This window comes from Schistocerca piceifrons, chromosome X (genome assembly GCF_021461385.2).
Source record: "Schistocerca piceifrons isolate TAMUIC-IGC-003096 chromosome X, iqSchPice1.1, whole genome shotgun sequence".
NCBI classification, from domain to species: domain Eukaryota; kingdom Metazoa; phylum Arthropoda; class Insecta; order Orthoptera; family Acrididae; genus Schistocerca; species Schistocerca piceifrons.
The window spans coordinates 339,727,046-339,741,917 of record NC_060149.1 but is presented as its reverse complement, the minus strand read 5'-3'; the positions used below and the strand labels follow the sequence as shown (position 1 = coordinate 339,741,917).

Here is a 14,872-nt window from a genome sequence, read left to right as displayed (position 1 = left end):
AATGGAAACAGGAATCCCGCGTCCAATATGTGATTAGAAACAGGATGACGTGCATTATTCATAAAAAATAATGATGAGTTTTGTAATTATGAGATGTAGGTATTTCAAATTGAAGGCCTTCCTGCAATTAGGGGTAGGGTTGGGTTGTTTTGGGGAAGGAGACCAGACAGCGAGGTCATCGGTCTCATCAGATTAGGGAAGCACGGGAAAGGAAGTCGGCCGTGCCCTTTGAAAGGAACCATCCCGGCATTTGCCTTTAGCAATTTAGGGAAATCACGGGAAACCTAAATCAGGATGGCCAAACGCGGGATTGAACCGTCGTCCTCCCGAATGCGAGTCCAGTGTTTAACCACTGCGCCACCTCGCTCGGTCAAATTGAAGGAGAAAAATATATAATGTTGGGCAGATTTGAACCACCGCAAGAACAACTGCATCTATATCATTCAATTACGCTAACGAATGCGCTACATGACCAACATGAGCATGTGTCTCATACTGCAGTATATACAACACTGGGAAAACTTCAAAGCCGATTATCCAATACGGCGGTCGAACCCCCAAGGGGATATCCCGGCCAATAAATGCCACACAATCATTTCATTTTTCCGTAAATTTACAAAAAACACTAAGAACTGCCTATTTCTCAGCATGTTCCATGCGCGTGTTTCACTACCGAACAGAAAGCAGCCCCAGTCAGTTTTATACTGTGCATTGACAGCACAACAATCAGAGCAAAATGCTGCAGAGGCTGTTACTGTACATGATTTTTTAAATAAAAGCTATGTAGCTAAAGCATGATTAAGGAAAACGTTGATGGCTGTTAATACATTTGAATATCTTAAAATTTCATTTAACGTAACTTGGTAATAAGATATCTAATACAAAAGTAGGACCTACTTCCAAGAGCATAACAACACCAGTGTACGTGTGCTATGGCTTCAGACCAATCATCGTGTTTGTGTTTGTTTACATCAGGTTTATTATTACAATGAACGGATTATAGTTCATAGCCTTCACAGTCTTTCCCAAACGCTATTTTTAATCCCTCCTGTATTGTTCAAAATCAACCCATTTCTGCTTTACTGTTATTATTTAATGCCTGAATTAGCTGCTAAGAGATTTTTTAACGTTTCCTCCTTCAGTGAATGCTCTTTTTCTTGGTTCTTTTACTGTAGAGGACTTTAAACTATCTATTCAGCAGAAGTGCCAATCAACTCATTCCTTTCACATATTTCTCTTAATGGCCTTTAACATTGTTGGCTATTCCCTGCTTAAATTCATAAGATTCTTCTAATAGCATAGTTATAGCCTTCATAATGCATCCTCAACTTTGGCTAATGTTTCCTTTATGTTCCTCTAGTGATTTCCTTAATGTTTCCAATTTTCACTCAGGTTTCTTATACTAATAGCTGAAAATTTACTCTTCTGAAATTTTTAGAGATTCTAATAAGTGCTACAATGTGAACCCATACCATACTTGGCTAAAGAGACTGTTTTAGCAGTTGTGTTTTCAAGTCTTACGGTTGCCATCCTGACTTAACATCAATCCTAAAAAATCATACTGATGCATAAGAAAATATCTTCCTACTCCCTATTTCTTTTACTACAACAGATTGTTGGGTTTGTTGCTCAGCTTTTACTGAGACGACATATCCTTGACTAACTTTTAAATCATTCACTTCATCCTGTTCACAGCAGATCTAGAATTCAACTATTACAGAGTCATCCTCAATGCTGAAAATTACAAAACAGGGGAATCAAGAGTAAATATAGGATAGTTAACATAGAGTCACAAGTGCAAACATAGGAACCATACAATTACATACCACATAACAACAGGTGACATTAATCCAAAGTGTCATATAGTAAGCAATATTGGTTGATGTAGAACATAGTCCAACATAAACTGAAGTTGTTGCTTACATGGTTGAACAGGAGGAAAAGGTGACATCAGAGACGTCTGGTGACCTCTATTTAGGCATTGATGAATAAGTAAATAATAGTGAAATTTCATAATTAAGAAAATTAAATCTGCTGAACAATAAAACCAACAGGAACAGTTAAACTATAGAAAACAAATCCCATGTGTGGAGCCATACGTATGCTCTGTACTAGCAAGTACAGTATATAATGTAAAGTATTTGTGCATTACAAACTAATGGAAGATCCATTTACAATTCCATACACCAATGAAAAGAACAATATTAAAACTAATGTACCAAAATAACATAAATGAATGAACATAGTACCACAAAATATGGTGTGCCCTTACTTTGCATGAACTAAACTCATGTAGATCATAAAACTACAGTAGCGGTATCTCTGGGCTTACTGTATAAACATGTGGAATAGAGCAGCGTTACAAAGTCGAATGGTGTGAAGCTAGCCAGTAGCGTGTAAAAAAATGAGCAAATGAGTAAAATAAAGGAATGAAAATAGTACAGTAAAACATGGTGTGCCCTCACTAGGCATAAACCAAAATTACACAGATTGTGAAAATACATTATCACCATTTCTGGGTTTACAGTATAAACATGTGGAACAAAACAGAATTACAATATTTTAAGGTATGAAGATAGCTAGTGGTGCATATAATATGAACAAATAAGTAAAATAAATCCAGTGCATCATACCTTTTATGGATGCTTTCTTAAGTTACTGTAGAACTTTCATATTTTTATTTGTCTCCAGCGACCATAATGTACAAAAACAATGAGTGGTTATCTTATTCCTCAGCTGGTTTCGTGGCTTACATTAGCACGTTTTATTTCCCATAACTCTGATACATTCCTTTATTTTACTTATTTGTTCATTTTTTATGTTCAATTGGCTAGCTTCACAACTTTCAACCTTATAATACTGTTTTATTCCATATATTTACACTGTAAATCCACAGATGGCACTAATGCATTTTCACAATCTGTATGATTGTAGTTTATGCCCAGTGAGGGCACACAATGTTTCACTGTGCTATTTTCATTCCTTATTTTCACTTATTTGTTCATTTTTTATGTGCCATTGGCTAACTTCATCCTCATACTGTAAGCCCAGAGAGGGACACCATACTTCATGGTACCATTTTTATTCATTTATATTTTAATTATTTTGGTATATTATTTTTAATATTGTACTTTTTGCTGTTGTATGGAACTGTAAATGGATCTTCTTCCATTACAGTTGGAGTCACAAACAATGGCAGTCAAGATTAGGCTTGTTCTGTGCACCTATGTGACATATTTACCGACAGCCAATGAGTGTTCAGTAATGCTCTCAGCAATCTGCGATGAATATCATGGCCAGTGCAAGCATAATACATGATCACGGTGAGTTATTTAGTGATTTTTTATTTCTTTTGTTGCTAGTAATCACTGTTGATGATTGCAGTATGTGACAAATTCTAGGTAAGCAAGAAAGAGACAAAATTTGCAGGATATACAATTTTTTCAAGTGTAAAGCACATGTATGCACATACCATAACTTTTGCTTGGAGCCGGCAACAATGCAGTCGCCATCCTTGCCTTGACCTGCACAAACTGCCATCGTTCATGGACTGGACTATAGTTTGTAGTGCACAAATACATTACATGCGACCCTATACTTACTATTATTGAATGTGCAATACTTATTGCTCCACACATGTGATTTGTTTCCTATGTTTAATGATTACTTGTGGTTTTATTGTTCAGCACATAAAAAAAACCTTTTTTTTAAAAAAATGATATAATTTTACTATTATTTAGTTATTCACTGGTGCCTAAATAGAGGGCACCACACATCTCTGACATCACATTTTCCTCCTATTCAACCACATAAACAACGACTTTAGTTCATGTTAGAGTCCTGTATATTCTACATCACCCAATATTGTTTACTACATGATACTTTGGACTAATGTCACCTGTTGTTATATAGTACGTAGCTGTCTGGTGCTTACATTTGCACTAGAGACTTGGTGTCAACTATCTTATATTTATTCCTGGTTCTCCTGTTATGAAATTCAGCACTGACATGACTATGTAAAAGTCTAGATCTGTTGCAAAAGAATGACAGATTTTGTGATTGATTGTTGTTCATCCCTCCACTGTCTATATTTGACATTGTAAATTTTACAGCTGAATCAACTCCGAAAAGGCATTCTTCGACATTTATTTTAAGCTGGGTGATAATAACTGCTATTGTGTCTTCACCAGTGGCTTCACTCTCTCATATCTGTATGCGAGAAGTGCAATGACAATTATGAAAATTATTTTTGATATGATAAATCAGGAACAAGATATCCTGGTGTCTGGCTTGTTTTCTTTTTCATGCCTGTAATACGATCTTACAGCTATCTTAAGTTATAATTTCAATACTGTTTATGATCTCCCATCCCTTATGTCAGTAGGTAGTCAAATGTTCCTAATAGAAAATCATTTAAGACAGTTTTTATGGCAATTTCATTATGCCCTCAATGAAGAAACGATGTATGTCCATAGCCCATTATGTGAAATCCAATGTTTTAAAATTGCATGTCAAAGTTATTCCAAACATTTTTCCAAATTTTACAACAGCTACACTTTTTGCTTGCTCTGAAACTCAACTCGAGTGCCTTGATTAAGTACTATTCAATACCATGATATTTCAAGAAAGTAGATGAAAATACAATTTCAAGACCAATATTGAGTACACATGACAGATAGGCTTGACAGACTAACTAATTACATATTTTTTTATCTACTTGCTCATATAGAGTTCACAATACTTACAATCAGCCCCCGAAGAACCATGAGAACAGTTTTCCTGTCTGTCAGACCTGCAGTATGCATAAAATAGATTGCTATTGTCTGTGTACAGAGCACAAACTGTGCAAACTGCCAGGTTGTTAGAGAAATCCAAGTCAAAAAGGTTATGAGCCAAACCTAAATGAGTGGAATAAGAAAAATAAATTACTATATGATGAACCAACAATACCAAAATGTGCAAGGACTAGTACATGCTATAAAAAGACTTACAAAATAAGCTAAAACTAATTACGTCTGCCTTAATATCCATTTCTTCCCTTTAGTCATTATTCAAGAATTATATACATATCAATGAAAACATTTTATCTACATCAACATGGCTACTCTGTAAATCACACTTAAGTGCCTGGATGAGGCTTCATTGTACCACCTTCACAATAATTCGCTGTTATTCCACTCTTGAACAGCCCATGGAAGAAACAAACACCTATATCTTTTTGTGCAAGCTCTGATTTCCCTATTTTATTATGATGAATCATTTCTCCCTATGTAGGTAAGCATATACAATATATTTTTGCATTCAGAGGAGAAAGTTGGTGATTGAAATTTAGTGAGAAGATCCCACTGCAATGAGAAATGCCTTTGTTTTAGTGATGTCCAGCCCAAGGCCTGTATCATGCTCATGACACTTTCTCCCCTATTTCTCAACAATACAAAATGTGCTGCCCTTCTTTGAACTTTCTTGATTTACTTTGTTAATCCAATCTGTTAAGGATCCCACACTGTGCAGCAGTACTCCAACAGAGGGTGGACAAGCATTGTGTAGGCAGTATTGTGTAGGCAGTCTCTTTAGCTCATCTTTTGCATTTTCTCGGTGTTCTGCCAATAAAACACAGTCTTTGGTTTACCTTCCTCACAACATTTTCTATGCGTTCTTTCCAATATAAGTTGTGAGTAATTGTACTTCCAAGGTATTTAGTTGAATTTACGGCCTCTAGATTTGATTGATCTACCATGTAACTGAAGTTTAACAAATTTCCTTTTAGCACTCATGTGGATGACCTCACACTTTTCATTATTTAGGGTCATTTGCAAATTTTCACACTGTACAGATATCTTATCTAAATCATTTTGCAATTGGTTTTGACCTGCTGATGACTTTACTAGATGATAAATGACAGTATCATAGGCAAACAACCTAAGATGGCTGCTGAGATTGTCTCCTAAATCATTTATAACTTCTTTTTCACTCGATAACTTTCCATCAATTACTACAAACTGTGATACTTTGGGTTGACTATGTGTCAACAGACTGTTCTCTTTGAGATAATTCATAATGTTCGAGCACAATATATGTTCCAAAATTCTGTGCATGTCAGCATCAATGATACGGGCCTGTAATCTAGTGGATTACCTCTACTGCATTTCTCGAATACTGATGTGACCTGTGCAACTTTTAAGTCTTTGGGTATGGATCTTTTGTCGAGCGAGTGAACCTCGTTAGTATACAATATGAACTGGAAGTCTTGCTTTTATTAAGTGATGTAAGTTGCTTCACTACTCTGAGGATATCTACATCTAAATTCTCCCATTGGCAGTCATTCTTGATTTGAATTTGGGGATATTTACTTTTCTTCTTTTGTGAAGATATTTCAGAAAACCATGTGCAAGTAACTTTGCTTTAGTGGTACTATCATCGATAGTATTTCCATTTCTATTGTGCAGAGAAGAAACTAACTGTGTGTTGCCATTAGCATACTTTACATACCACCAGAATCTCTTTGGATTTTCTGCCAGGTTTCAAGACGAAGTTTCATCATGGAAATTTACATACATCTCGCATTGAAATGTATGCTATATTTACTTATTTACAGGTCTCAAAGTGCAGTATGTCAGTGGCGAGATTTTTAACATTATTAGTGTGTTTCAGCATAGGATTATACAGCCAACCGGTTGCAAATTACTGTTTGGTACACTGAACTATGTTTCAACACCTACTGAAGGTGTCTTGCCATGTGGCACTGGCTGAAATGTTTTATTTTATTTTTGACTTGAGTATAGCTGCTCTAAAATTGGTACATTGCTTTTTTGCAATGTAATTTTACAGTTTATCAATATTTCATTCTGATGAGGACGCGCTTAGTAGGTGCTGAAACCTAGGTCAATGTACCAAACAGTTGCAACTAGTTGCCTGTAGAATCCTATGTTGAAACTAGTATATGGCTGCTGAGTAACAGCCATGTTTAAAATGTATTATTAGAGTGTTATACTCACAAACAATGGAATCAAGAATAACTGCAGAGTTGGGGAGAGAGTTGTTTGGTCACAATTAATGGAACAGTTTTGTGTGTCATGTGAATGGGATATCATTAAACCTTGTTTTTGGTTTAGTGCGACACACAAGTGGTAAGATGTGGGGGATCATCACTTCACATCATACTACAAGTGTGGGTGCCTGATGCATAGGACACCTATGAGTCAATGTTGTGCAAGCACTGGATTTTTCACTGGCATTTCAAGGGTGACCCACGAGTACCTCGATTTGGGGGAAATCTATGCTGGCAGTCATCTGCTGAGGGCAGCAATGTAGTGATGATGAGGCAATGTCTAACATCATCACGGATTGTAATAGCAAACAGATTGACCACAGCACAGCAAATCACTAACCTATTCCGCACTGGATAACAATACCCCACGAACAACCAGGACCGAATACACGTGACATCAACACGCACATACAAATGGACTAAAGTAAGAAACATAAATAGGACCAATAATCATGAAGAGAAACAGTTTGTCGAAAATGAGTTCCTCAGCTGCAGATTCGCTTATGAAAAACATCAATGTCCCAAACTGTAAAATCAATGTATTATCTCACATCAGGACACATCAGATGAATAAACACATGAAAAATGAATGGAAAATAGGAGACGAGGTACTGGCAGAAGTAAAGCTGTGAGGACGGGGCGTGAGTCGTGCTTGGGTAGCTCAGTTGGTAGAGCACTTGCCGGCGAAAGGCAAAGGTCCCGAATTCAAGTCTCGGTCCGGCACACAGTTTTAATCTGCCAGGAAGTTTCACCTGAAAAATGTTTGGAGTGTCAGACAAAACTCAAAGAAGGTTAGACCAACAGTCCGCCTTGAAATATACAAAGATGTCTATGCATATGGGGACGAATTCTCTTTGGAGCTACTGTAAAAATGAGGCCATGAAATATAAAAGCCAGCCAAAAATGTCTATCCCAAATCCAAGATAGTGACAGTGGAATTATGCACAGCAAATCAGTGAGCAAAGTTTATATAGACAGGATAAATTACTGGGGAACAATGCGATACTTTTGAGGCAGCATTTTTGGATCTTAATAAATTCTTTATGAATAAGTGCCTCGCATAAAATGTATTGCATTTGGAAAGGTTAGGCTTTAAAATTTGCAGTAAAGTATTGGCAGATGTGTATGCATTTATAGGAAACTAAGGGATACTAATTTTTAGTGAAGAGGGTGATAAAATGAGGGACATTCAATAAGTTATGCAACACATTTTTTTCCCCTGAAAGTAGGTTGGTTTTATTGAGTATTCCAATAGACCATACTATTCTCCACTTTTTTTACTACAAAACCTTATTTTTCAACATAATCTTCGTTCAATGCAACGGCCTTGTATCATCTTACTGGGAGAGACTACGTGACCACATAATGCCACTCTACTTGTCAACGTCTTGCTGGATCAATAAACTCCCCATCATCCACGTACTGTTTCCCATGGAGCACGTACTGCTTCCCATGGAGTGCATCCTTCATTGGGCCAAATAGATGGAAATCAGAAGGTGTGAGATCTGGACTGTAGGATGGATGAGGAAGAACAGTCCAATGAAGTTTTGTGAGCTCCTCTCAGGTGCACAAACTTGTGTGAGGCCTTGTATTGTCATTGAGAAGTAGTTCATTTGCATTCTGTGGTGATGAATACACAATCATTCCCTTGAATTCTTGAGGGTGTGTGCAGCTGGCCAGCATGTGGGAGAGTGGACAAGTTCGCATGATCTAGTTTCAATGATGACAGACACCTTGCCCAGTGACTTACCATACTTTTGTTCACTGCCAGGTCTTCGTAGACATCCTGCAAGCACCTATGAATATCTGCGATGACCTGATTTTCTGCCAAAAGAAACTGACAGCTTTCTGCTTGGAACACACCCCTATTACAGATGATGTTTTGAAGGCTATGTATAGCACCACCACCAGCTGGAAATCCATGAAACCACAGGGGCTGAAGCGTGAATATTCCATGACGTACCACAACAAATTCCACAGTTTTTCAACCAAAATTGGCTAAGCAAAAAAAAAAAAAAAAAAAAAAAAAAAAGTGTGATTGCATTTCTTATTGAACAACCCTCATACAAATAAGCACAAAAAATGAACGAGCTCTAGCCCTCAGTTCATTAGATCACCTACTTGAGAGATTTAATGAGGAATAAGAGTAAGTGGATCATTATTATATTTCCATCAGAACATTCTGTCCCTAAGCAATAAGTTAACAGAATTTTAACTAATGCTTTCAAAAGAGTTAACTGATACTTCCCTACTTTGAATTAGCTCTTGTTAACAGAGGATGCATTAAAAACAGTGACATAAACTATGAATTAGCAGCCTACACTTTTAGAAAGCAACTCCAGTATGGTAAAACTGCATATTTTTCAACAAGGACTAGCTTACAAACATCTAAAACAACTAAAGAAATTAAATAGCGAAAAGGATATCGAAATATCAGCCACAGAATTACGATCAGTCACAACAGTTGTAGTATGCCTGTACAGATCTCCTCATGGAGGCATAAAAAAACTTTCTCCAACACATTAATTCAAATGGAATGAAACAAGCAAACTATCCTGATGATCTGTGGTATTTTCGATATAGACTTTAGCAAACCCTATAAAGTAAGACCAGAGTTATTGAATCTCTTAGTCTTTTGTAACTTAAAAATTGCAATACACTGCCCACATGAAAAACTTGTTATACAAAGTTCACACTAGATCAAATAATACTTAACTCTACTCAACAAAATTACAAAGCAGACATAGTAAGGACTGGACTTCGAGACCCCTATGGCCAAATCATATTTTTTCACATTGAAAGTGAAAAGGTTACCAAATTGACAAGTATATATTAGAGCAGAACTTACAATAATTAGGAAATCAAAATATTTAGATTTTTTTCAATTTTAAAAGGAGCCACAAGAATAAATTTATGGTACTGAGAATACATATGAGAAATTCAATATCTTCGTTGATACAATTAAATATTATTTTGATGTAGCATTTCGACTTAAAATCAGCAAGTCAAAAATCTCTCACACAAACAAATGGATCACTCCAGGTATTATAAAATAATGTGCACAGAAACAGTTCCTGTACATAATTACTAAAAAGTGTCACACAACACCTGAATTTGATAGGTATTTTAAAAGCTATAAAACAACATTCACAAAGCTAGCAAAAAGTGAAAAAACACTGAAAAATGATAGATGCATAAGAAATGCATCCAATAAAAAGAAAGCTGTTTGGAATGCTGCAAAGAAAGAAACAGGAAGCAACAAAATTAAAATTAATAATATACAATTGTAAGAAAATTCGAAACTATCAGCATTTTGTAAATGTAGTAGAAAAACTTATTGTGCAAAATGTCACACATAAGCACCACACACCCTTGACATCAAAAATTGAACACAAGTATACAGGACGTACAGTAAGAAATGAAGTTACTAAAAGCCAAACACTCCACCAGAAATAGGTAATATACCAGATTGTTGTAAAAAATGTGCAGACATAACTTATCTTGTAAACCTGTTCTCCTCCACTGGGAACTTTCCAATATACTTAAAAATTATCAAATTAAAGACCTGTTCTCTATTGTCTGTATTTTCAAAAATCCTAGCAAAACCATTTTTATAACTGCCTAATTTCTTAAATAAATATAAAATACTAATAGAATATGAGCATGGTTTTAGAAAAAAAAAAAAATCATTCACCTGAAATAGTGAAATTTTCTTCTCTGTGTGAAATGCTACAGACAGAAACATACCTAGACAGGCAGAAACATACCTTGAGCATATTCCTAGATTTATCAAAAGCCTTCAGTACCATCAATCATGATAAATTACCTAGTAAGATTCAGAATCAGGGTATTAGTGAAGCAGCGTGTAACTGTTTTAAATTATATCTCTGTAAAGAAAGCAGCTCATACGGATAACACATAAAGCTAATGGCACAGTTGGTACCCATTAGTCAGATTTATTAGCAGTAAAAAATGGGGTCCCACACAGTTCTACACTGGGTCCAATTCTGTTTTTGCTACATGTAAATGATTCAGATATAAACAGTAGCAATAGAAAACTATACCAATTTGCAGATGACACCAGAATCTTAATTACAGGAAGTACCAAAGAAACCTCTGAAAAAATGTTAAAGCTGTCACAAAAACATAATAGTCTTTCATGCAAACAATTTGATTACAAATGTGGAAAGAACTGTATCAATGGACTTTTTCACCATCCTGAATAAGAGGGGGGTTGGGTTGTTTGGGGAAGGAGACCAGACAGCGAGGTCATCGGTCTCATCGGATTAGGGAATGATGGGGAAGAAAGTCGGCCGTGCCCTTTCAAAGGAACCATCCCGGCATTTGCCTGGAGCGATTTAGGGAAATCACGGAAAACCTAAATCAGGATGGCCGGACGCGGGATTGAACCGTCGTCCTCCCGAATAAGATACTTAATCCCAATATTAAAATAAATGGACCAAAATTGGAAATGCATTGAGTACAAAGTTTCTCAGTAAATGGATAAAAGAGAACATGACATGGCACCACACAGATGTAGACTAGATCAACAGAAAACTGGGTAAAATATGTTTCATACTACAAATACAAATACTATGAAACATATCATATGATAATCTCAAGACCATTTATTTTGATTTTGCTCACTCAGTGTAGTATTTTGGAGAAACTGTGAGGCAAGTTAAAGATCATTTAAATTACAAGCATAGAACAAAGAATATCACACAGACAACTATTTAAGAAAAATAGAATACTACCTCTTCCATGCACATACATACTAGGAAATGTAATTATCAAAAAAGAAAAATTAAACAGCAACACTCTATGCATCACCCAAACTAAATCTGTACACAGTTACCACACAAGACAAGTAAGTGCAACCTAGATAGAAAAACAATTGTGTATAAATGATGTACATGTACAACAGACAAGCAAGTGCTATTACAGACAGGTTTATGTCATCCCAACAACTGTGCACTGAGGCGACACATACACACTAGAAAATGTAATAATTATAATAAAAAAATTAAACAGTAACAGTCCATGCATCACCCAAAATGAATATGTACCCAGCTACCAGACAAGATATATAATTGTGATCCCAATAGGAAAAAAATGTGTATAAATGATGTACATGTTCAATAGACAAACAAGCACTATTACGGACAGGTGTACATAATTCTAACAAATATACACCAAGGTGACAAAAGTCATGGGATATCTCATAATATCATATCGAACCACCTTTCACCCAATATAGTGCAGCAACTTGACGTGTCATGGACTCAGCAAGTCATTGGAACTCCCCTGCAGAAACATTGAGCCATGCTGCCTCTACAGTCATCCATAATTGTGACAGTGTTGCTGGTGCAGGATTTTGCGGACAAACTGACATCTTGATTATGTCCCATAAATATGCAATGGGATTCACGTTCGGCAAGTTGAGTGACCAAATCATTTGCCTGAATTGCCCAGAATGTTCTTCAAACTAGTTGTGAACAACTGTAGCCTGGTGATATGACTTTGAGGCATGAAGTCCACAAATGGCTCCAAAAGATCTTCAAGCAGCTGAACATAACCATTTCCAGTCAATGATCGGTTCAGTTGGACCAGAGGATACAGTCCATTTCACGTAAACATAGCCTACAACATTATGGAGCCACCACTGGCTTGCACAGTGTTTTGTTGACAACTTGGATCCATGACTGTGAGGTCTGTGCCACACCAGAACCTTACCAACAGCCCTTACCAGCTGAAATTGGGACTCATCGGACCAGGTCACAATTTTCCAGTCATCTAGGGTGCAACAGATATGGTCATGAGCCCAGGACAGATGCTGCATGTGATGTCATGCTGTTAGCAGACACACGTTGGTCATCTGCCATAGCCCATTAATGCTACTTTTCGCTGCACTGTCCTAACAGATACATTTTTCATATGTCCCAAATTGATTTATGCACTTATTTCATGCAGTGTCTCTTGTCAGTTAGTACTACCAAGTCTACACAAACGTCATTACTCTTGGTCATTATGTGAAGGCCTTCAACTACTGCGTTGTCCGTGGCAAGAGGTAATGCCTGAAATTTGGTATTCTTGGCACACTCTTGACACTGTGGATGTGGGAATACTGAATTCCACAAGGATTTCCGAAATGGAATGGCCCATGCTTCTAGCTCCAACTAATAATGTGTGTTCAGTGTCTGTTAATTCCCATGCGGCCATAATCATGATGGACACCATTTCACATGAATCATTTGTGTAAAAGGGAGAGGGGTAAGAAATAAAAATTTTAAGCCTTAAAAAAAAGGAGAGAGAGAGCAAAATAAAAAAAGCCTTCATTCATGTATGCATTTCTTATGCTCTTGACAAGTTCCACATCATAATGGTTACCATGAGACTGTTCAATGGAACACGTAACTAACTAACTAAATTAGTCAGCCCAACTTGCTGCAACTGGTGGAGACCCCAGCAGCACTGACCAAGCAACATGCTGTAATAGTAGTGAAATCTATTCCATATTAGCTTTTTCAGTTACCTCAGTCTGTCTCTAATAGTTCTTTTCCTGCAGTTTGATTGGTTGTTAAAAAAGGTTAAGGAATTCTTTCAACATAGAAAATGTAGGCACCCAACATATATTGCCACCAATGTTATATTTGCTGCATTGGCACTTTATTGACTGAACACAAACTCAGTACAAGTATAAAACTCAAAACCATCTTACTGAGTGTCACAGACCTAGTGGAAACACACAACAGCTAGCTAGACAGTCAACACCAAGCAGACACTATGTCAAAAAAGAAGTCTGAACAAAAACAATGTCCATAAACAATGTATGAATCAGCAGTAATTACAGACAGGTGATGATGAATGTAGAGGAACATGTGGCTTGAACAGCACCTGGGTTAACAAAGCAATGGTGCCCATATGTAGGCAGTGGCTGGCTTTTTAACATTCCGATTATTCTGTGTATTGGGTATTATGATCCTGCAGGTGATTTACTGCTTGTTGATTAGTGTGTCCAATAGCACTGCTCTTCTGAGCAAAGTACTGAAATTTCTTCCATTTCAAGATCATTGGACGCACTAGATACAACAGGAGCTGCTTGACATGTCTGAACTAACTACTCATTACAGTGTGGTTACCACCAATGATTTAGTGGGAGAGGCATCTCGATGGATGAATGATAAAAATTTGTGTTTAATATCAAGAGAAGATTCTGCATTTGTAACACTGGTTATCACTTGCAAGTGCAGTGTCACCCAGGAGAGTGGCAACTACAGAACAGTATCAGACAAAACAAACTACAGCCACAGCTTCTGAGGATCAGACAGTTCTTATGATCATTCAGAGAGTTCTGGACACTATGGGATGCAACCACACCATTATACAGTCCCTTCTGTTGTCATTCTTACAATGTCAGAGGGATATGCTCTTTCAGTAGGACAATGCTCACACTCAATTATCTTATTATATAATATACTCTTCATGTTTTCCAACTCCTCTGGACAGCACAATCACCAGATCTGTCCATGAGCATGTCCGGGACATGACGGCACAGCATCTACACCAGTCTGTATTATCAACAACATCCCTTGATCAACTGCATCAACAGGAGGAAAATATGTGGTATGCCACCTACAGAGATGACATGCAACACCTCTATTATCATTTGTATGTATGGCTGCATGACTTCATTGTAGCTGGAGGAGATGCTCCTTGACAGTTTGTCACACTTGCATGACACTGTGATTATGATTGCATACAATGTCCACCCTGTATACCATGAAATAAACTTTAGATACATTCCAACACTTCTACATTTAC

At 36.8% G+C, this 14,872-nt stretch overlaps 1 protein-coding gene across 1 annotated transcript in view; it reads right to left on the bottom strand.

Annotated features, from left to right (window-relative positions):
• Nucleotides 1–14,872, bottom strand: part of LOC124721403 (probable C-mannosyltransferase DPY19L1) — a 224,236-nt gene that overhangs the window by 106,419 nt on the left and 102,945 nt on the right. Inside the window, exon 7 of the mRNA XM_047246343.1 lies at nt 4,746–4,898. Within this exon, the coding sequence (XP_047102299.1) occupies nt 4,746–4,898 (153 nt within the window). The remainder of the gene's footprint in view (nt 1–4,745; nt 4,899–14,872) is intronic.